Source organism: Vulpes lagopus, chromosome 5 (genome assembly GCF_018345385.1).
Source record: "Vulpes lagopus strain Blue_001 chromosome 5, ASM1834538v1, whole genome shotgun sequence".
Classification (NCBI taxonomy): domain Eukaryota; kingdom Metazoa; phylum Chordata; class Mammalia; order Carnivora; family Canidae; genus Vulpes; species Vulpes lagopus.
The window spans coordinates 74,037,173-74,059,585 of NC_054828.1; the positions used below are offsets into that span (position 1 = coordinate 74,037,173).

Sequence of the window (22,413 nt, forward strand, 5' to 3'; positions counted from 1 at the left end):
TTGGAATGTGGAGCGAGAGGGTTATAGAGAGGTTAAAAGATGTAAGCAGTGCTCTTTAGGGAGGAATTCAGCCTGGGGCAAAAGTCAAATGAAGCAGGTCCCACCAAAAAAGGCTGCACAGTTCCCCCAGGGGCTGGTTTGGGGGCAGATGGGCAAGGGGTTGGGCCAATAATTGTCAGTTTTTCAGTGGTAGGAATGGGCTGTGGGTCCTGCTGCAGAGAGCAAATGAACAAATAGCTTGGAAATCAGTCAGCTTCTGCCTCTCTACCGTCTAGAAAGATCTTAGGTGAGGGCCAACATCTCAATGGAGTAAGTGGGAAGTCAGTCTCCCTCTTGAGCGCTGTCAAAACACCTGAACTAGACTAGATAAACCATGAAAGAAGCTACTGTCAGAGGTTCTATTTGTGACAGTATAAAAATGCCAACATTTCATCAAGGTAAAAAACGAGGTGGCCTCTATGTGGAGTATGCTCTAGCTTTCTTTCTAAACAAACCTTCAGACACCTCCCAGCCATATTCTGTCCATGCTAGGAGTCCAGGTCAGTTTTCTAGGATAAACATATCCCATCTCCCTGAAGCATCAATCTTACCAGACTAAGAGAAAGACATTGTGAAAATATGAATTAGAAGAGGGAAAAAGAGTGTGGATTGCAAACTCAAATACATTTTACAAAACAAAAGCTGGAGGTTGGCTCTTTAGGAGTACCTAGTACAGTGGGGGCGTGTGCTGCTCCTGGGGCTTGGATGGAACAGGTGGGTTGTATGGTGGGGGTGTTGGGGTGACTTCGGGGGCCCAGGCTCCGCGGGGAAGAGCCGCGGAATCCCCGGGTCCGCTGCGGGGGCCGCCAGCACTGGAACGCGGCTCCCCCAGGCTTCTCCGACCTGCGCGGCGGGGCCAGAGGCGGGAAGTGTGGCAACAGGTCGGGCCCGGGCCTGGGGCTGAGGTGGCCGAGCGCGGGCGGGGGCGGGGACGGGGGCGGGGGGGGAGGGCGCGCGGCCGCTCCCGGCCGGGATCCCCGGGCGTCGGCAGGGTCTGTCCCCGAGGGCAGGGCAGGGCAGGAGTCGGAGTGGCCGCGGGGCCCGCAGACGCCTCCCGTCCTCGGCGGCTTCTCCCGCGGACGCGGCGGACCTGGGGGCGCCCTCCCTCTGCTCCCCCCCGCCCCTGCCGTCGCCGGGCCGCAGGCCCACGCCCAGTCTCCCGGTTCCCTGGCCGCTCGCGGCCTTGCTCTCCGGGCTGGGCTCGGACGCGGCTCGGCTGGGCTCGGCGGGCGGAGGAGGAAGGAGGGCGGGAGCGGGCGGGCGGAAGGGGGAGGAGAGGAGCGGGCCGAGCCAGTCTGGAGGGGGCCCCGGAGCGCGGACGCCAGGACACACGGAGCAGCGGCGCCCGGCCCGCAGCCCCGCGACGCCGCCGCCGCGTGAGTCGGGACCCCCGCTCGGGAGCCGCGGGCGGGACGCAGGGGTGGGGCGGGGAGCGGCCACGCAAAAGTTGGGAGCAGCTGGGGCCGCTTGGACGCGGCTCGGCGGAGAGGCCCGGCTGTGGAGGGGGCGGGGGCGCGGGCGGGGGCGCGGGCGGGGGCGCGGGCGGGGGCGCGGGCGGGGGCGCGGGGGCGCCGCGGGGCGGGGGCCGGTGCGGGTCGCGCTCATGGCGGCGGGCCTGCGGGCGGGGGAGGGCGAGGGCGAGGGCGGGGGCGGGGGCGAGGGCGGCGGGAGCGGCGGGAGCGGCGGGAGCGGCGGGGCCCCAGCGCCCGAGGGCAGGCCGCCCGGAGCCCGAGCAGCGAGCCCTCCCGGCAACAGGTAGGGGCAGCGGGGGGGCCGGCCACGGGGGCCCGGCGGGAGGAGGTGCCCTGGCGCGAGGGGAGGGGTGGGCCTGTGTGGGCCCCGCGGCCGCGGCGCGTGGGGGGGTCCTGCCGCTGGCCTGGGAGCGCGCACGGTGCCCACTGCGGACGGAGGGCAGCGTCCATGTGCTGCACGGGAAGCAGGAAGGAGGCCGAGAGCCTGGCCGCGGCCCCTCAGGGCAGAGGTCCTATACCGTTATCGGGTGTGTGGGGCGGGAGGGGGGGGAGCCGCTGGTGAAACGGGTTTTCTGGGCCACGGCTTGTTAATCACTGGCCCGGAGGTTCTCTGGCAAGTAGGCTAATTGCAGGTGTGCGGCACTAATATTTGGCCCGAGCGTGGGGGGTTTCTCTGTCTGCCCAAGCCAGGCTCCTGGCATCGAAACCTGGGCTTAGTTCCCGAAGTTGTTAGACGCGGTCCTGGGGGCGGGGGGTGTCTTAGGATCCTGAGGGGCGCAGTGAGCCTCTCTTCATAGAAGGATGAGTCTGGGAAGGCCTCCAGCAGGCAGGCGCTCCCACCTCGTTGGAGGGGTCGCTGCCCCATACCAAAGTCCAGGTGACTGGCTCTAAGTGTGGGTAGCTGGCTGTGCTTGTGACGGTTCCAAGGGTTAAGGACTCATCCACAGCCTGCCCCTCAACCTGGCCCTAATCATAAAGTGATCTGCAAAGACGTTCTAAGGAGAGTTCCTTGTCTCCCTTGGTACCCCAAGCCCACCCCCTTCACTGGGGCCTCTAGCCAGCTTTTCCCCTGGTAGGGAGGGCCTCATCTCTCCACTGTTACCGCCTGGGCCCACAAGGGGGTGGGTCCCACCTTCCCCCTGTTCCTTTACTGTACTATTCAGCCCTGCTCCCCACCTCTGCCTCTTTAACCTGCCGGCCTCTCCCCGCCCCTGCAGGCTGTGGTCACATGCAGTATTTGGGTGTGTTGGGGCCTCCAGTGGGGCAGCCCAGACAAGCTAAATTTGGGGACCTATACTGCAGCCTGAAGCAATGACACACCTCCCGTTGGCTTCATCCTAGTTGCCTTCTAGTTCCTGATGCGCTGTTGCTAAAGGAAAGTTTGCAACAAGACTACTTGGATCCTCCCTCAGGCTTCAGTGGCCTCTGGGAGCCTTTGGGACCCTGTGTTTGTCAGTTTCTCCTCCTTTACTGATCCTGTTTTCCTCAATTATTTCTTCAAGTTTTGAGAGCCCATGGTACTGTTTTCACATTGAGTCTGTGAGATCCCTTCTTCACGGACTCAAACTCCTGCCCTCTCACCATTCTGGGTTTATAAACCCCCTTGGGGACCCTCTGCCCTTTCTCATCCATCTCTGACGATTTGGGAGGGGTGAGTAGGGGATGGGGCAGACGGTGGGAGCTGGGCAGAGCCCTATTCAAGTTCCTGGTAATCCAATGCCCATGAAATCTCTGCTCTGCTGGCCCCTCTCCAGCCTGTGCCTGAGAGAGTGGCATCTGTGTCTCTGAGGCAGGTGTGTGTGTATGAGAGAGACAGACAGACACAGAGACACATACATTCTGTTGTCTCTTCATGTGTGTGGGGGGGAGCAAATTCTGTGAGTGGAAGAGTATCTGTAGGTGTGATTTCTTTTTTTTTTTTTAAAGGATTTTCTTTTTTATTTTATTTATTCATGAGACACACACGGGGGAGAGAGAGAGACACACACACACACACACAGGCAGAGGGAGAAGCAGGCTCCACGCAGGAGCTGGACATGGGACTCGATCCCTGGTTCCCAGGCAACCAGGACTGGGACCTGGGCTAAAGGCAGCGCTAAACCACTGAGCCCCCTGGGCTGCCCTGTAGGTGTAATTTCTCCATCAGAAAATCAAATATCTACCCTGAGGGACCAACTGGCCAGAAAAGCAAGGTTGTCTCCCTGTGCCGAGTACACATCCCTTTTTTTTGCACCAGCCTTTTGTTGATGGGATCCCGTACTTGGCTCAGTGTACTGGTGCCAAGAAGCCACCAGGGCTGCCTCAGAGCAGACTTGTTGGTTCTGTGGGGATGTGTAAGTGAGGCTTCCAGGAGCCCCTGTTGTCCTCCCCACCCTGCCCGGTGTTGAGTCAGAAGTCCTGACCCTGCTGAATCTGGTGCCTCTCCCTTGCTGGGCTGGGCCCTGGGGGTGGGAAAGGGTGGGCAGGGAGGGGGTAGCTCTGCTCTGCTAATGGAAGTACTGGGCAGCAAGGGAGGGCTGTGGTTACAGAAAGCCTGCAACCCAGGTGGATGAGAACGCCCATTAATCTGCATTTCTGAGCTCTGGACACACTGTGTTCCCTGGCTCTCCCTGCTTGGGATGGGAAGGGGTTGAGATAACTGCACGATCCTGGTGCTTGCCCATGACTGCTCTGATTCTTCTGCTAAATTCCCCAGCTCCTCACCTTTGTAGGTGTAGACTGGTGGAAGACTTATTCCTGGGCCACAGGAGTCAGGGAGAGGGGCCCCACTCACACCCTCTGGGACCCCAGCCAGCCCTCTGAATCTTCCTCAAAATATCCCTGACAGGGAAACTTCTTGCCAGTTTCCACTGACTGGGGTGGGAATGGGGCCCAATAATCCAGGCCTGTCTGTACCTTTGGCTTTAGTTTTCAGTGGAGGACAAGGTGGGCTCTAAGAGACATAGAAGTCAGGGGACACAGCAGGTAGATTTCCCCACCTCCAATCTAGCTAAGCTAAAAAGGTGGGGAGGAGCCAGAGGTGTTCTAGCACAAGGCATTCTGCCTTTTCCTTCTTACTAAATTCTATGAAAAAAGTGTATTGTGCACACAGTTATATGGGAAAAGTTCCACTGTGGAGAATTATGTTTAATTTTGTTCAGTTTAAAAGGCTTCCATCTCTTTAACTAATTAAATATTTATTCTGGCTAAGGTCAATGGGGAAGGGGCAGTGCACCTCAGGAGCTGAGAGAGGAGAGAGAGAGAGTGTGTGTGTGTGTGTGTTATTGGGGGAAGGTGGGGCTGAAGCTCCTTGATTGTCAGTGTTGACCTCTGGCTTCATCTGAGAGCAGTGACCAGGAGTGGGGACAAGAGGGTAAAGTCCTTGAGCTGGAATACTGACCCGTGACAGGCTGAGAGGGATTTCGCAAGTGCTTCTGTGGTGGGTGTGGGCGGAGTTGTGGGAAGAGCAGGCTGGAGGACTGGCCCAGCTCAGTTGAGATCTGATCAGCCTTCACCCAGTGGTACCAATTGGCCTTCAGGTCACACTGGAGAACAATCTTCCCACTCTCTTCCCTCTGGATGGGAGGAGACCACCTTCCTTCTGTGTCAGCTTTTAGTTTCAAGGCCAGTCTGAATACCCCCACCTCTCCTCCCTCATGAAAGTTTGAGGGCTAGCAAGCCCAGAAACTACTGCCCCTGAGTCCCAGGACTGCCAGGTATTCTGTTTGTCCTGGCATCACTGACTCCGTAGGACCACCTTGCTGCTTCTCTTGGCTCCCAGCAGTTGCTGTCCCACAGGAGCCACAGATAATGGCTCCAGAAGATACCTCAAAGAAGGTCTGTACCCTCCCTCATTCCAGTATCCAGGTGGTCAGTGGTTGGTCACTTTCTCCCTGCAGATCCTTTCTCTTCCAGGGGAAGGAAAGAGGGAGGTGGGGTGGGAGTGGGGGTGAGGAGAAGCAACAACTTTTCCCTAGCTGATTTGTGATGGGTGTTCCCCTGCAGAGTAGTTATTTTCAGGATGAGCCTTAATAAGAAATAGCTCCTAGTTCCATCAGATGTATTAGTCTTCTGTCTCCATTGTTTGCCCCCCAATCCCTAATTCTTTGCAGCCTTGCCTTTGTTTCTGAAAAGAGGCTTCAGATAGTTCTTCTGCCTGGTGTGCAGGGACTGGATGGCTGGGCATGGGGTGTTAGTCTCATGTGTAAGTTTGATGTTCACTGATATGTCCCTAAAGGATGCTGAATTCCAGGACAAATTTTGCTTTACTCTGGCCTCTTAACTTTCCCTAGGGATCTGCTGCCCAGATGGGTTATAGAGAAGGAGAAGGTAGGGTTTGCCTTAGCCCTGCAGTCTGTTTTTGGGCTTCCTAGGAAAGAAGCTGCTTCCAGCTGTGGGTTGGCTTGAGGGATGGAGGGGGCAGCTGGGGAGGGGTAGAGGAGAGAGAGTGCCTCCCACTTTACTCAGATTGTTGTTTATAACTTCTGGAGCCAGACCCAGTCTATCTTTCATGCTGGGGTAACAAAATGACAGAGATATCCTACGGTTCTTAGTTCTAGAGAACTGGGGCTCCCGGGGGTCATGAGTGTCACCTTCAGTTGCAGTCAACAGTAAATGTTAAAACTGGAAAGCCACCATATTACATATGAGGAAACAGATTTGTCCAGGACCAGCCTGCAGGGTTTGAGTCTCTGTCCCCTGCTCCTTTGTTACACCGTGGAAACTTTCATCTCCTTCTGCCCCCATAGCTGCCCCCTGTGATGCCCTCTACCTTCCCCCTCCTCACTCAGGATGTTCCAGACCCTGTATGACTACTTCTGGTGGGAACGGCTGTGGCTGCCTGTGAACTTAACTTGGGCTGATCTGGAAGACCGGGATGGACGTGTGTACGCCAAAGCCTCAGACCTCTATATCACACTACCGCTGGCCCTGCTCTTCCTCATTGTTCGATACTTCTTTGAGCTGTAAGCATACCGACCTACTCCCATGCCTTCCCTGGCTGCCAGCCACAGTTCCTTGCACTTGAAGTTTGTCTCTCGCTGTTTAATTGGTCCTGGACCCTGCTCTTCTGGCGACCCAGATGCCTTCCTACTGCGTGCCCCCCACTAAACACAGCATTGTCTTCCAGAGGGCTCAGCACCCCCAGGCCCTCTCCTTCAATGGTTATTTGTTCTCCCTCTCCACCCTGCCTGGTCACTAGTGAACACAGGCAGCTTTGTCAGCTTTGGGCAGGCCAAGGAGGCCAAAGAGGGGGTTGCCGGGAAATTGAGACCCAGGAGAAAGTTGCGGGAGCCTGTAGCCTTTCCTCATCTCAGCTTAGGGGCTACCAAGAGACTGAGGTGTTTTAAAAGACACAGACGCTTCTCACTTCTATCCCTTCCTCAGTTATGTGGCTACACCACTGGCTGCCTTACTGAATGTAAAGGAGAAAACTCGGCTGCGGGCACCACCCAACCCCACCTTGGAGCATTTCTACCTGACCAGTGGCAAACAGCCCAAACAGGTGTGAGCCGCTGGCCCTGCTCTGGGAGTTACCGAGTGCTGTTGGGGAGGGGCAGGTTGTGATGCCAGCCGTAGTGGGTGAGGAGAGGGCAGTGGTGCTGACCTAGGTTCTTGCTGGGAGATGCCGGGAGGATGGGGGTGTTGTCAAGTTCCAAAGGTGAACATAATGGGCTTCTTCACCCAGGCAGAGGTAGAGCTCTTGTCACGGCAGAGTGGGCTCTCTGGCCGCCAGGTAGAGCGCTGGTTCCGCCGTCGTCGCAACCAGGACCGGCCCAGTCTCCTCAAGAAATTCCGAGAAGCCAGGTAGGGGAGGCTGGGGCAAGAGAAGCTGGGAGAGGAATGTCTGGTGCACCTTGCTGGGTTGGTGGGTCATGGCTGTATGCAGGGAGAAGGGGTACCTAGGTGAGCTGATTTGGGTTATCAGTGGAGTATCACTGGGGGCACTTGGGAGTGGTTAGAGCGCTGTGCCACTCTCCTAATTCTTCCTGCTTCCTCTTCCAGCTGGAGATTCACCTTTTACCTGATTGCTTTCATTGCGGGCATGGCTGTCATTGTGGACGTGAGTGGGGGTTCCTGGGAGGTGGGAGATTTTCTGTCAATGTGGTGTTGAAGCCACAGAATTTGAGTCCTTCCTCTTTTGACCTCTCACCGTTTCTCTCTGCAGAAACCCTGGTTCTATGACATGAAGAAGGTTTGGGAGGGATATCCCATACAGGTATGATGGGGTCCTGACTCCTTACTTGGGGTGATTAAGAGAATTAAGGTAGGACAGGACTAGGACATACCCTTGTGAAGAGATCTCTGGAACACATGGCAGAAGGCACTGGAGTTACGGTGCTAAATAATCTTGGGCTAGAAGGGCTGGGTTTAGTCAGGTGAGACCCTTGGGTCTCCTTACCTTTCTCTTTCTCTCCTCTTTCCCAGAGTACCATCCCTTCCCAGTATTGGTACTACATGATTGAACTTTCTTTCTACTGGTCCCTGCTCTTCAGCATTGCTTCTGATGTCAAGCGCAAGGTGGGTCAGGAAGCTGTGCCATTAAGCCTAGGAGCCAAAATAAAGCCCTGGGATGGAGAGCCTCCCCTTTGATATCTGGGTATTTAGACAGAGCTGTGGATTAAGGGGAACTAAGTGGAAGGGTGGTAGGAAGTAGAAATAGAGTGGGGCTGGAAGAGGAAAATGTTTCCTGGAGCCTGCATCTTTTCTGCAGGATTTCAAGGAACAGATCATCCACCACGTGGCTACTATCATCCTCATCAGCTTCTCTTGGTTTGCCAATTACATCCGAGCAGGGACTCTGATCATGGCTTTGCATGACTCTTCCGACTACTTACTAGAGGTCAGGCTTCCTGGGCACTTCCTAAAATCTAGAGACTTCAGTGCAGGTTTTCCTGTCCCTCTCCTTTTTTGGGGGTGGGAGGGGTTGACATTCCCAGGACCAAGGAAGCCGGGGCACAGAACCAGTGTATATATGAGTGTATACGGGAGAGTTAGGAGCCTGTGATGATGAACGGGGGCTATCTATGCAGTCAGCCAAGATGTTTAACTATGCGGGATGGAAGAACACCTGCAACAACATCTTCATCGTCTTTGCCATTGTCTTCATCATCACCCGACTGGTCATCCTGCCCTTCTGGTGAGTAGGAGGCCAGACTACTGTCCTCAAGGAATCAGGAATCTTGCCTTTCCCTACATCATTTACCTGTCCTCATCCCAACCGCCTCCTGTGCCTACAACTCTCTCCTTTCCTGTTGTAGGATCTTGCACTGCACCATCGTATACCCCCTGGAACTCTACCCTGCCTTCTTTGGCTACTACTTCTTCAATTCCATGATGGGAGTGCTACAGCTGCTGCATATCTTCTGGGCCTACCTCATTCTGCGCATGGCCCACAAGTTCATAACTGGAAAGGTGAGTGCTCTGTAGGCCCCACTACTAGAACTCTAGTAACAGCCCAACTCTAGAAACAGCCCAAACTCCCTCCCAGATCTGTATCCTGCTAAGAAACTGCTGTGGGCCCCCAAGGTGCAGCAGGACGAGCCTGCTGAGAAAGGCATCCCTTAAGGGTTTGAAGACAGCATGTAACCCCCTCTTCTCCCTTTTCACAGCTGGTAGAAGATGAACGCAGTGACCGGGAAGAAACCGAGAGCTCGGAGGGGGAAGAGGCTGGAGCTGTGGGAGGGGCAAAGAGCCGGCCCTTAGCCAATGGCCACCCTGTTCTTAGTAACAACCATTGTAAGAATGACTGAACCATTGTCCCTGCTGCCCGCAGATTAATGCATAAAGCCAAGGAACTAGCCCATTCTCCCCAGTGGACCACTTTAAGCCCTGGGGAGAACGGAGAAAGCAGGGAGAGAGTTGCTCTTCTATGTCCAAACCCTCTGCTTCTCACCCAGTTGCCTTTAACCAAACTAACCAGCTTCTCCCCAGGTAGAGGGGAGGCTGGTATATCTTTTGTTAGAGGGGAAATGGACTTACTTTCCTCTCTGTAGTTTCTAAGCTGTCCTTTCTATTGATTTTGAGGCCCTTCCTCAGCTCTGGGGGTGGCAGATACAACTCACATTCCTTATTCTTCAGAATTTGGCCTGTTTGCCTCAGACTCCCTGACTGCCAGGGTCGTGCCTTACTGTCCCATCTGTGGGCCTCATTCTGCCAAAGATGGACCAAGGCTTACCTTTCTAGGCTCCCTGACTTGGGCCAGAAACCAAAGCTGAGCTTTTTTTCCTTCTTAAGACACAAATGAGTGTATGACCCTTACCCTACCTCTGCCAAAAAGGCAGGGAGCATACTGGGACTGCTCGGATGGTCTGCGTGTCACTGCTCTGCCAGCGCTCTGTTGTCACAGGTCCAAGACCTTACTGCCTCCTTCCTCTGGCCTCATCCCCTAGGCTAGCTGGTTTGGAATAGAAAGGCAACTAGTTCTAATTTTTATTTATTAAACACTCGTTGTTTTGGTTTTAAAGCCAGAATTACAGCTAGCACCTGGCATTTCAGCAGAGGGACCACTTCAGACCAAAATGTACTGTTAATGGTTTTTTTTTTTTTAATTAAAATATATTAAAGATTAAATAAAACATGGCAGTAAGTGTCTGAGACTAGTAGGAATTGAGAAGGGAGATCAACTAAATAAACTAAGGTAGTCTTCCTCGTGGTTATGCAACGTTTTCTTTTTAAAATTTCGTATGGCAAGTAAGAAAAAGCAAGGGTACAGAAGATATGAGGTTAATGACAGCTGCCCCTTGGTAAGGAGGGGGGGAAACCCATAAATGGATGTATGGGGGCTGAGGAAGAGAAATCAAATCACAGTCTTAGTTTTAACATCTTGTTAAAAGACGTTCGAGAAACCATACAAATCAAGGATAGTAAAGACAAGTCCTCCTTCCAGGAATAAAGTCTGTCAGAAGCATGAACACTTGAACAAACGTCAGCTGGGAGGGGAGTACCAGGAGGAGCACTGAGGGACATCAGGCCCAGGTCGGCATGGTCACCCCCACCCCCAGAGCTTTAGGAGGTGCAGGAGGGAACTTGCCTGCTAGCACCACACTGGAAGGTATCTCCTGATCCAGAGCTCCCATTTCTACCTACTAGGAGCTGGGGGAAGAGCTAGATTGGAGATGTGGGCGTCAGAGTTGAATAGTCAGGAAGACCCAGTTCCTGAGAAAAGGATGGTTCAGGAAGGGTTCAGAAAGTTCAGAAGAAGGTTGTCCTCTAAAGAAGACGCCCTCTGCATTCGATGGCCCCACAGCAGCAGAGCAGCTCCTTGCCTTCCACGCTGCCCACCTCGTAGTTGTAGTCCCAAGTGAGCTCTGTCCCAGCCCGGATCCTCCTGGACAGGAATATAGGGATGAGGGTGGTAAAGGCAGTACATTTCCAGGTGGATGTGGAGCTGGAGCAAGTGGGGAGGGCTTGTCCCAACTTGACTCAGGCCACTGCTTTTACCCGACCATCTCCCTCCCCAACCCCCTCTTACTTGCTGGCAAAGAACGCCACCCAGGGAAAGCGAAGATCATGAGTGTCCACGAAGACATTCTGGACAAACAGGTTGGGGCTGCAGCTGTGCTGTGGGTTTAAGGACAGAACCCATAAGAATGGAGAAAACAGAACCTGGCTTTGTGGGGTGAGCATGAGTTGGACAAAAAAACAATGCCATTTGATCCTACCCATCATAGTGGAGAAGTTCTGAAAGAAAACTACCTCTTTAAGATTCTTGAGATCAAGAATTTCTAACAAGGTGGGTTTATGTTGTGCTAAAAGAACTAGAAATTTGAGGACAGTGGGATAATCCAGCATCTGGGGAGAGAGATCTCACATTGAGGTAGCGGCCCAGGTTGCCTTCGAGCTTGGCATCAATGATATAGCAAGACTCCTCCCCATCATAGAACTGGCGTGTGTTCTTACGAACAGGTGCACTCTCCCCCTTTTCCACAGATGCCATGTTGGTTGATTTAATGGCAATCCCATGGGTTGACTTAAGAGCAAACCCTCGGGTTGATTTTACTGCCACCTGGCGCTTTGTTGGACCTGGACAGGAAGGAGAACAGGGTTAGGCCTCAACCCACCTCATGAATGGACATACTACCCCTATTTCCATTCCACTCATTGCACTGCAAGAATACTGTGACCCTGAAAGCAAAGATCCTAACTGGCAATTTTTTCAAGCAGGATTAGATCTGTTGGGTATAGGAACTGAGGAAAAAGAGTAGGGAAGGGGAAAGGAAAGGAAGGGGATGTACTGAACGTTAACAGTTGAGCTGGGAGTCAGAGAACGGTCCCAGACATGTGTTAGCTCTTAAGATCTGAGTATTTTCCCCCTACTTCTTTAGCTTCCTGAAAAAAGCCTCTATCCCAATCTTCCTACCATTCCTTCCTACTATCCCCAACATTCTTCGAGACTACCAGACATGTTCTTCTTGTCCTCAAAGTCATCTGCTTCTGAGCCAGAGGAGATGGTCTGGATATCATCGCTATCCACTGCTGTGGCTGAAGTCTGACCAGTGGTGGGCTTCCGGCTGGTCCCACTTTCCCCCTCACTTTCTGTGCTGCTGGACAGTGTTAGGACATCCTGGGAAACAGAAGGGTGAGAAGAAAGAAGAGTAAATGGAGAGGACCCATTCATGTTCTTGCTCTTTTTATGGTAAGACAGAAGAGGCTAAGACTACAGCAAGAGAAAGATTAGAATGCTGGCTAAAGGAAAATGAAGCAGGAAGTCCCAGCCAAATAAACAAGGGACATATTGGGAGTTATCATTAAGGCCCTGACGAAGTGAGGCAAATACTCCTCAGACTCTGAGTCCAACCCAAGGTTGGATGAGGTGCAGCTTGCGGAAGGTCACTTACATCAGTGTTGGATTGAGCAGAGGCCATGAGTCGTCGGCTCTGATGCATACTAGTCTTACTAGGTGGGCGGCGGAGTCCTTCAAGCTTCATGGGGGAAGGATTGTAACCATAATTTCGAGAGCTTTCAGTAAGTCTAATGGGAGGGGAAAGAATGAGGGGGTCAGATTATGGGCTGTTTCTTACTTAGGCTTCTTTTATAGGCTTGAAACAAGGCAGATTTGGAAACAAGTCAGAGAGGCTCTTACACTGACAGCTTGCTTCGGTCATCGGGATCCTGAAAAAAAAAAAAAAAAAAAAAAAAACAAGTGAAAGGTTATAATGTTTTCAGCCGTCCTGGGTAACAAATCCAACAATCAGATTTCATCTAAAATGACCTCCAAAGACATCAGCTAGTGAGAAGTAGACTAACTAAAGAGACTGCTCTGCAGCTCAACAGTAACAATCATGTTCTCATCAGGATACCTCCTGATAGGGGTTCCAAACTCTTGCTGATGACAGGGACAGGAGACACAGTTTGCCACCTATAATGTGCTAAGTTTCAGTATCATCAAAAATATATCTAGAATCAGTTCTTTTTCTTTTCTCCTTAAGGATTTATTTATTTGAGAGACAGAGACACAGAGGTAGTGCAAGTGAGAGGGAGGGGACAGAGGGAGTGAGAATCTCAATCAGACTTGAGCCTAATGCAGGGCTCAATCTCACAATATCACCTGAACTGAAATCAAGAGTTGGATGCTTAACTGACTGAGCCACCCAGGTGCCCCTCAATTCTTGGTTTTTAACTAGAACAAGACAGAAATGCTGTAGGTAGCTTGAAATAACACTTTAAAAAACTACTTATAAATCTTTTTCTTTGGAATGAGCCAGATACTTCTTTCCCAGGTTGATTTTTTTTTTTTTTAATTTATTTATGATAGTCACAGAGAGAGAGAGAGAGAGGCAGAGACACAGGCTGAGGAAGAAGCAGGCTCCATGCACCGGGAGCCTGATGTGGGATTCGATCCCGGGTCTCCAGGATCGCGCCCTGGGCCAAAGGCAGGCGCCAAACCGTTGCGCCACCCAGGGATCCCTCCCAGGTTGATTTTTAAAATAATTTGGTTCCTTGAAGCACTAGGAATGTGCTGGGGGGAGAGGGGGTTAATCCAGTTTCCCACAGAAATATTTATCCAGTAAATAATCTACATGTGAAGAATGAGAGTAAGCTACATTAAGTTACTACACCAAAGTTACACAAAAGCCGCCACTTACCTCTTTCTTGGCCTGCTTGATGTCTCCCTCCTCCTTGAAGCCCAGCCCTGAAGTGGAGGCCTTCTCAGCCTCCCCTCTGCCTCCCCCAGCCCGGCCTTCCCCACCTTCACTAGTCTTGAAGGATGAACGGCTATCAGAGTCAGCAAAGCCACCTTCACTGACACTATTGCAGCTCAACCACGAGGCCACCTTGTTCTTGGGTGTCTCTTCAGAGGAAGGTGGATTGCAGCCACCTACGGGGATCACTGGAGGGATAGGAATATGTGGGGGGCCAAGGTCTGGGGGGCGGGAATCCTTGGAAGCTATCTCAGACAGTCCATTCTCCTTTTGACCCCGGGTCTGCCGCCGGGTAGCATAGCTGCGCCACACAGAGCTGGTGCTGAAGTCTTCATCTTTACAGAAGTTATCATCGGAGCTGTCATCGTTAGACTCTTCAGGATCCTCTGTACCACTATTGCCATCCTCCTGATCCTTCAAGTCCACCCCGCTGCTGTCAGAAGAACAGGGGGCATCACTCTCATATCCTTCCTTGAAGTTCTCCACACTCTCGATATGGTCCAGATTGGCAAAGTACTCATCACCCATCTCCAGGCCCTCCTTGTCCGCAAAGTCATCTGTCAGGATCTTGCCTGGGAATAAAGAAAATTAAAGGCCTTCCATGGTTATAAGGATCTTGTAGAAAGTATAGAGATCCTTCCCCCAATACCGAACCCACCAGCACACAAGTCAAAACACCTCCGTTATAGGTTCTCCCTTGTCTCTGATGATACTCCCTTCTCTGTATCTTAACTATGAGAGAACAGGCAGCTTTGCCCTAGTTTTCAATCTTGCCCTTCTGCAACCTCTTTACTTGGTTTACCAAAAGGATGCCCCGAGCTATGCTAAAAGTCTCTGGGTGGAATGATGTGGGAGAAAATGATACACTGGACTCTGCTCTCATGTCCTGTGTCTGAAAAATTCTCACGTCCACATTCATCCTTTTTTCTTCTTGTCCTTATGGCTGTGTGTCCCCTTCCTGGTCCACAAAGACAGCCACATCATTTGTCCTATTCTTTATAGAAGAAAAATCCTGGCCTCTTACTCCCATATTCACATGTCAAGCATTTTCTTCTTATGTATGTTCAACTGATTCAATTCCCCACCATGTCCTAACCCCAGAGACAACTCTATGATTTCATTACCAACCTGCATAAATACAGACAAAGGAGCCTTTGGCAATGTCATCCAAGCAGCGGATTCCCCAGCCCTTGTTCTGTGTCTTGAATAGCTGTAGTCGAACCTGGAGTCCATGCTGCACCAACCGGTTTGTGCACATGTTTGGGTCACATTTGCAGCGTTTGTTACACTCATAAACTCTAAGAGGAATGGCAAATCAATCACAACATGATCACTAGAGTATCCATTCAGTCCACAGAACTGTTATAATTCTTAAGGTATCAACATTTATTAGGTAATGATCTAAATTAATTTACTGAACTATCTATGCTCTTTGATTCTTGGGAACAGCCCAGGAAAGGAATTCAGAAGGGGGAAAAGTTATTTATTTATTAAAGATTTTATTTATTCATGAGAGACACAGAAAGAGAGAGGCAGACACACAGGCAGAGGGAGAAGCAGGCTCCATCCAGGGAGCCCAATGTGGGACTTGATCCTGGAAATCCAGGATCACGCCCTGAGGTGAAGGCAGATGCTGAACTGCCGAACCACCCAGGCACCCTGGGAAAAGCGATTTATACAGGTATTTATAGCACCAGTTAGTAACAGTGAATACCAGAATGCCTAACACCTGGAGAAAAGCAAGAGCCACTAAAATAAGGAGATAGATGTATCAATTTATATTAAAAGGGATCCCTGGGTGGCGCAGCGGTTTGGCGCCTGCCTTTGGCCCAGGGCGCGATCCTGGAGACCCGAGATCGAATCCCATGTCGGGCACCCAGTGCATGGAGCCTGCTTCTCCCTCTGCCTGTGTCTCTGCCTCTCTCTCTCTGTGACTATCATAAATAAATAAAAATTAAAAAAAAAAACAACTATCAAAGTCAGAAAGATCTAGCATATAGTTATACTGAGAAAACTATCATCTTTTCAGGTATCAATTTTTCTGCTCCATCTACTTTGCTCAATATTGGGATTTCACTTTTTTTTTTTTTTTAAGATTTTATTTATTTATTCATGAGAGGCAGAGAGAGAGAGAGAGGCAGAAACACAGGCAGAGGGAGAAGCAGGCTCCATGCAAGAAGCCCGATGTGGGACTCGAACCCGGGAATCTGGCCCTGAGCCGAAGGCAGATGTTCAATCGCTGAGCCATCCAGGCGTCCCAGGATTTCACTTCTTATGTGCCTAATATGGAGATTTAAGGGAGACATCTACTTTTGGAAAGATGACAAGTACAATTAGAGAGCTGATGACATGAGTCCTATCCTTTTGGACAAGGTGGTAAGAGCAGCTTCTATTCACTGAATGTATATGTTGTATTTGGCATTATGCCAATATGCTTTATATACATTCTCTATTCTATCCTCAGAGCAGCCTTATAAGGGTGTATTTTAACTTTAAAAAACTAGGGAAGTTTTTAACTTTAAAATCTGGCTGGCTCAGTTGGTAGAGTATGCAACTCAATCACAGTGTTCATGAGTTTGAGCCCTACATTGAGTCTAGAGATTACTTAAAAAATAAAACAATGGAAGCATAATATACAGAGAAAAGTACATATAACATGTCTACAGCTCAATGAATTTTCACAAACTGAACACAAAAGTTAACTAGCTGGGGCACCTGGGTGGCTCAGTGGTTGAGCCTCTGTCTTTGGCTCAGGTTGTAATCCTAGGGTTCTGGGATCGAATCCCGCATTGGGCTCCCCAGAGGGAGCCTGCTTCTCCCTCTGTATATATCTCTGCCAGTCTCTGTGTCTCTCTTGAATAAATAAATAGTCTTAAAAAAAAAGACAAAAAAAAACCCCACAACTTAACTAGCACCATTATCAAGAAACAACTTTGTTAACAACTTAAAACCTCAGTGAGAATAAGAGGTATTCATGTTCAGTTCTTTTTACAGCTAATAAAACAAGATCAGCTTAGAATGGATGACGTCAGAATTTGAAGTTAGTTCTAGTCACCACCATATAAACTTTCAGAGTAGCCACACTGAGCATCATTCATTCACTCAACAAAATTTGTTTGAGTGGTTACTATGTGCCAGGTACTGGGTCAGTTAGCTGCTGGTGGTACCATGGTGACAAGACAGACACTTTCCCATCCTCATGGAACTTACATGCTAATGGAAAAGATAAAACAAAAGCAAGTCAACACATAAATGGAAGTTGCCCCAGATGCTATAAAGAACACAAAGAGGGTGCTCAATGAGAGCATTAAGTGAGGGAAACTGATCCAGTTTTAGAGTAGCCAGGAAAGGTCTCTTTAAGGCAGTGAGATTAAAGCTGAGAGCTCAAGGTTAAAGAAGATACCCATGCAAAGAACACTGGACAGATGCCAAGCAGAGGGCACAGTCTATACAAAGGCCCTTGAGGTAGGCTGGCAAATACTGGGCAAACTGGATGCAGAAACTGAAGAATATCAGTGTGATTAGAACAGCTTTGGAGGGAGAGAGATAGGAAGGGGCCAGAGAGTACAGTGTCTTGTGACCCAAGATTAAGAATCAGAATGAAATCCAAAATGCAGTGGGAAGCTATTAGAGTTTTAGGCAAGGAAATGACATTATTTGTGGTTATTTGAAAATATTATAATGAAATATTCCAAACATGAAAAAAGATATAGCATTAGCAAAAAATTTTTAAAGATTTTATTTATATATTCATGAGGGGCACAGAGAGAGAGAGAGAGAGAGAGAGGCAGAGACACAGGTAGAGGGAGAAGCGGGTTCCCTGCAAGGAGCATGATGTGGGACTCCATCCCAGATCCCAGAATCACACCCTGAGCCTAAGGCAGATGCTCAACCGGTCAGCCTCTGAGCCACCGAGCCACCCAGGCATCCCCCAGCATTAGCAAATCTAAATATTGTTATGAGACTCAAGTTTTTTTTTTTTAAATAATTAAAACATAAATGATACAGTGATGCAATTAAACCTAGTAACGGTCTTTTCCTTTGCTTAGTTTTCAATTTACATTCAGCACAAATTCATCTCCTGATTTCTCTGGTGGCCTGGATCGCCTATGAAGATCCTTAGACACATCAGGTTTTGTCTGGTGCATAGCTGTTAGCCTAGAAGCCCCTTTCACCCCACCATCTGTGGGGTTCCCCCTCAATCGTTTTTTGAGTTGGAGCCGCTATTTCCTGGATTCGTATGCCTTCCTCGCTCTTGACTTTTCCCCTCATCCTGGCAAACAATTCCAGTTAACTTTCTGAGAAGGGGACTAATGGGACAATTTTGAGGTATTTCATGTCTTAAAAATGTCTTTAGTTTATTTTAACACTTAAAATTCATAGCCTGGGGTTTAGAATGCCAGGTTAGAAATAATTTCCCTTAGAATTCTGAATTGAGTCTTTAATTTCCATCTAGCTTCCAAAGTCATTTTGCAAAGGCAGAAGGTATCTGAGTATTTTTGTGGTCTATTTCTCTTCTTTAGAAGCTTTTAGGGTTTTTTATTTTGTGTCTTCAGTGTTCTGTGGACATAATGATTACATTTTATTTTTTAATATTTTAGTGGGGATAATATATTTTCACCCATTATGCAGGACATGACTATCATTTTCTATTTGAAAACAGACTCTTCAGGCACGCTTCGGTGGCTCAGCAGTTGGGCGTCTGCCTTTGGTCTAGGTCATGATCCTGGAGACCCAGGATCAAGTCCCACATGGGGCTCCCTGCATGGAGCCTGCTTCTCCCTCTGCCTGTGTCTCTGCCTCTCTCTCTCTCTCTGTGTTTCTCATGAGTAAATAAATAAAATCTCTAAAAAAAGAAAGAAAAAAAGCAAACAGACTCTTCGATTATGGGAAAATTTCTATGAAGTATTCATTCATGTTTTTCTCCTCTCTTCTATTCTAATTATGTATCTTGAGCACCAGGTTTGTTAGTTTCTATGTTCATATATAACCATTTTACCAAGTTTTATATCCAACTCTTGCATTGTCTTCCTCTTTCCCTGACCTGCCTTTCTCAAATTTATATGCTGGCTTCACCTCCTCCGTTCAGTCTCTAGTTGGAGAGCCCAGTACTTACTCCTGTGCCCCCTTAATTTTTTCTATTATCAATATTCTCTCTCGGTGAACTCCAGGCTTTAAATACCACTTCTGTGTTCAGAATTCCTAATTTCTTATGTCCAGCTCTTATACTTCTCTCCAGAAATCTCATTGCCTTCTTGACATTTCTCCTTGGAGTGCCTAGGAGGCACCTCAAACGTAACATGGCCAGAACAGAAGCTGACTTCCACCCAGACCTGCTTCTCCTCTAGTCTTCCATCTCAGTAAAATGTACCAATGCCCACTTTGTTGCTGAAGTATAAAGTTTAGAGGACTTGAACTTGATTCCGCTGCTTCTCTCCCATGCCAGTCCATCTATCAAGTTCTGTAGCTCTACCGCCAAATCCCAACTCTACCCTCTTTCAGCTCCACTCTCCGTGAGCACTCTAGTATAAGCCCCAGCAAGCACAACCTCTCGCCTATATTCCCATAATTATTCTATGTGGACTTCTCAGTTTTACCTTTGCTGCCCTAAGACCCAGTCTCCACCAAGAAGCCATGGTAACCTTCAAAAGGCAGCTGGCATAATTTGCCTGCTTAAAATTCTCTAACAGCTTTCTATCATACCACAATTTGGTTCTAATTTTTATTATCATTTACAAAGTCCTATATAACCAGGTCCCTGCATACTTTTCTATGAACACGTCTCCCTTGCCATCATAACCACAGTCTGTTAGAATATACATATAACTATGAAACAGAAACAACTGCAATTGCTAGGTCCTAGTCAATCATTAGAAGTCTTCATTTAAAGGAAAGCCCAAGGAAGAAACATGTACTAGAAATTCAGTATGTCCCTCTGCCTGTGTCTCTGCCTCTCTCATGAATAAATAAATATTAAAAAAAAGGGGGGGGGGATCCCTGGGTGGCTCAGTGGTTTAGCGCCTGCCTTTGGCCCAGGGCACAATCCTGGAGTCCCGGGATCGAGTCCCACGTTGGGCTCCCGGCATGGAGCCTGCTCCTCCCTCTGCCTGTGTCTCTGCCTCTCTCTCTCTCTCTCTCTCATGAATAAATAAATATTAAAAAAAAAAAAAAGAAATTCAGTATGTAAGATTTAATTGATAAAATACCTGGTTTACCTGGTTTCAGTTACTCTATTTTTGGTTCCAATTTTTAGAACTCCATCTCTGAGGTGCTTTGCCTTCCCCTACTTACCCTGTGGGTAGACACTCTTCTAGTCTCTTGTACTGGTATCCAGAGTTAGGGTTGATCTGGCCACCTGGGGTGCAGGCTGTGGCCTGGATAGTTAGCTGATGACAGGCACATTTGGACCTGAATTTAAAAAAAAAGGGTATGATGGCTAGAGCTGTGAGACATTTAGAGGCAAGAAGTACTACAGAAGGATAGGGAGAAGACAGTGAAATTTCTCTTCTGTCATACATGTAAACGAGAAGGGAAAAGACGGTAAGAACGTGACAAAGTGACAGAATGAAATGAAATGTCAACTATAAGCATGATGGACGGACACAAAGGAAAAGGAGAATCAGAGAAACAAACACAGGGCACAAGTCCCCAGAGTCATGCAGTGGGGGCCACATCAGACCCAAGCCTCCCTCATAGCTTTCATGGAGGTCTTCTGGCAGGAGCTCCAGCTGAGGGATGATGTAAATAGGAAATGAATGGAGATCTAAGGCAAAAGAAGTGGTAGAAAGTAAAGGCAAGGATAACAAAGTTGGAGACAGGGCCAGCAACTACCCTACCAACTCACTTGTCTCGGCACCCATCCTTGCAGTCACAACCAACCAGAAATTCTGGGCCTGTGTTAATGAAAACACCCTTGCCAGGGATTCGTTCCTTACTGTAGGCCACCTGGGGTGGGGGGGTTGTGTCAATTTCATTGACACAGGATAGGGGAACATCTTCCTTCCCATAGGTGATGTCCAAAATATAGTAAAATGGTTTATAGGGTTGAAACTTTCGGTCCACAAGAACATATGGATCCAAACAGAACATCTCCAGGAAGAGGAAGTCACAGCCAGTCTCAAAAAGATAGCGTTCGATCTCCTGCATTGTCCGAAGGCAGAGGCCACAGGGTGTCTTATAGATAACATGAAAGCCCATCTTGCGGTTAACTCGGCGGCGGGCCGTCATTCGCCGGAAGTCATAGAGTAGTGGGACCAACAGAGGATTCTTGCCCCGGTACTGCGCACTTCTCATAGGCCTGACTCGAGACAGACATGTGTAGCTGCACACATGAGGTAAGTAGAAGAGCTTCTCCATGGGGGCACGGTAGGAGGGCTCTGCTGGGGCCCGCTCCAGCATGCCATGGAAAGCTGGGGGTGCTGGAGGTGCTGGCGGCGCTACTGAAGCAGAGGCTGTTGAGCCTAAAGGTGATCTGCAAAGGACATGCAGGAAATCAGGTAAGAGGAAATAAGCCCTCCGTGCCATGTAAGGATCCCTGCAGCTGGCTAACCCATTTTTTCTTTTTTTCTTTTTAAAAAATATTTCATTTATTTATTTATTTTTTATTTAATTTTTTTTTAAAAGATTTATTTTTATTTATTTATTTATGATAGACATAGAGAGAGAGATTGGCAGAGACACAGGCAGAGGGAAAAGCAGGCTTCATGCCGGGAGCCCGATGCGGGACTCGATTCTGGGACTCCAGGATTGCACCCTGGGCCAAAGGCAGGTGTGAAACTGCTGAGCCACCCAGGGATCCCCTATCTATCTATCTATCTATCTATCTATCTATCTATCTATCTATCTATGAGAGAGAGAGAGAGAGAGAGGCAGAGACACAGGCAAAGGGAGAAGCAGGCTCCATGCAGGGAGCCTGACGTAGGACTCAATCTCAGGTCTCCAGGATCAGGCCCTGGGCCAAAGGCGGCACTAAACCGCTGAGTCACCCGGGCTGCCCAATCCACTTATCTTTCAAACAGCTGTGTTTGGGAAGCTACAGATGACAGAAAGAAGTCATGTTTTCCCTTGCTTTACCAAACCTGGACAATGAAAGGCCCTGGTTACTCTTCAAAGACTGAAAATATCTCCACGGCAACAGTAAACTTTTTCCTGACATTTTTTTGCCCTGTGAATTATGGAAGTGGAGTCCAGTTTTCTACTGATGCTTTTTCCCCTTTTAGGTGTCCTACAGATGTCTTCACTAACTCCTGTGATTCAAGGAAAAAGAGGCAGTAGTGATCTCTTTCTATTGTACCAATGATGGATACCATATTCAGTGACAAGTTTTAAAGATTTTATTTATCTATTAATGAGAGACACAGAGAGAGAGAGAGGCAGAGACATAGGCAGAGGGAGGAGAAGGAGGCTCCATGAAGAGAGCCTGACGCAGGACTCAATCCCGGGACTCCAGGATCACGCCCTGAGCCAAAGGCAGATAGATGCTCAACTGCTGAGCCACCCAGGCATCCCAGTGACAAGTTTTAATAAATGACTTTCTAGTGATTCCATATTTCTAAGGCACCGAGTTTCTAATTCAATTATTTTTATGCTGTTTCTTGGAAAATTCCCAGGTTAAAGCTTTCCTTTTGGGTTGCCTGGGTGGCTTGGTCAGCTAGAGTCTGACTCCTGAGACTTAGGTCATGAGATCTGGGTCATGAGATCGAGTTCCATGTCCAGTTCTGCATTCAGCACAGAGTCTGCTTGAGATCACTCTGCCCCTCCCCACATTTGGACGTGCACAT

The 22,413-nt window shown here is 49.3% G+C and overlaps 2 protein-coding genes across 6 annotated transcripts in view; one reads left to right on the forward strand and one right to left on the reverse strand.

Annotated features, from left to right (window-relative positions):
- The first annotated feature begins 988 nt into the window (after nt 1-988).
- Nucleotides 989-10,137, forward strand: CERS2 (ceramide synthase 2). 3 transcript variants are annotated; one of them, XM_041754970.1, is made up of 11 exons: nt 989-1,415; nt 6,281-6,454; nt 6,876-6,993; nt 7,177-7,295; nt 7,494-7,551; nt 7,657-7,707; nt 7,917-8,009; nt 8,203-8,331; nt 8,522-8,628; nt 8,750-8,903; nt 9,101-10,137. In XM_041754970.1, exons 2-11 carry the CDS (start codon nt 6,282-6,284, stop codon nt 9,239-9,241), a joined length of 1,143 nt encoding a protein of 380 aa, XP_041610904.1. In that variant the 5' UTR covers nt 989-1,415; nt 6,281; the 3' UTR covers nt 9,242-10,137. The 3 variants fall into 3 exon arrangements, with proteins under 3 accessions (XP_041610904.1, XP_041610905.1, XP_041610906.1); XM_041754971.1 differs by lacking the exon at nt 989-1,415 and adding an exon at nt 1,648-1,794; XM_041754972.1 differs by lacking the exon at nt 989-1,415 and adding an exon at nt 1,851-2,020.
- A 163-nt stretch (nt 10,138-10,300) lies between these two features.
- Nucleotides 10,301-22,413, reverse strand: part of SETDB1 (SET domain bifurcated histone lysine methyltransferase 1) — a 35,438-nt gene continuing 23,325 nt past the window's right edge. For all 3 annotated transcript variants that reach the window (XM_041754968.1, XM_041754969.1, XM_041754967.1), the window contains exons 13-22: nt 20,478-21,104; nt 19,925-20,041; nt 14,762-14,931; nt 13,577-14,205; nt 12,574-12,602; nt 12,329-12,461; nt 11,889-12,054; nt 11,302-11,513; nt 10,963-11,051; nt 10,301-10,818 (exon numbers count right to left, since the gene is read on the reverse strand). In XM_041754968.1, the coding sequence (XP_041610902.1) occupies nt 10,701-10,818; nt 10,963-11,051; nt 11,302-11,513; nt 11,889-12,054; nt 12,329-12,461; nt 12,574-12,602; nt 13,577-14,205; nt 14,762-14,931; nt 19,925-20,041; nt 20,478-21,104 (2,290 nt within the window). In that variant the 3' untranslated portion in view covers nt 10,301-10,700. The remainder of the gene's footprint in view (nt 10,819-10,962; nt 11,052-11,301; nt 11,514-11,888; nt 12,055-12,328; nt 12,462-12,573; nt 12,603-13,576; nt 14,206-14,761; nt 14,932-19,924; nt 20,042-20,477; nt 21,105-22,413) is intronic.

Bases quoted from the DNA above. Each gene is read 5' to 3' on its own strand.
- CERS2 (XM_041754970.1), top strand. From the start codon at position 6,282: ATGTTCCAGACCCTGTATGACTACTTCTGGTGGGAACGGCTGTGGCTG. The intron at 8,629-8,749 runs GTGAGTAGGAGG...TTCCTGTTGTAG, and splicing joins CTGGTCATCCTGCCCTTCTG to GATCTTGCACTGCACCATCG. The intron at 8,904-9,100 runs GTGAGTGCTCTG...CCCTTTTCACAG, and splicing joins ACAAGTTCATAACTGGAAAG to CTGGTAGAAGATGAACGCAG.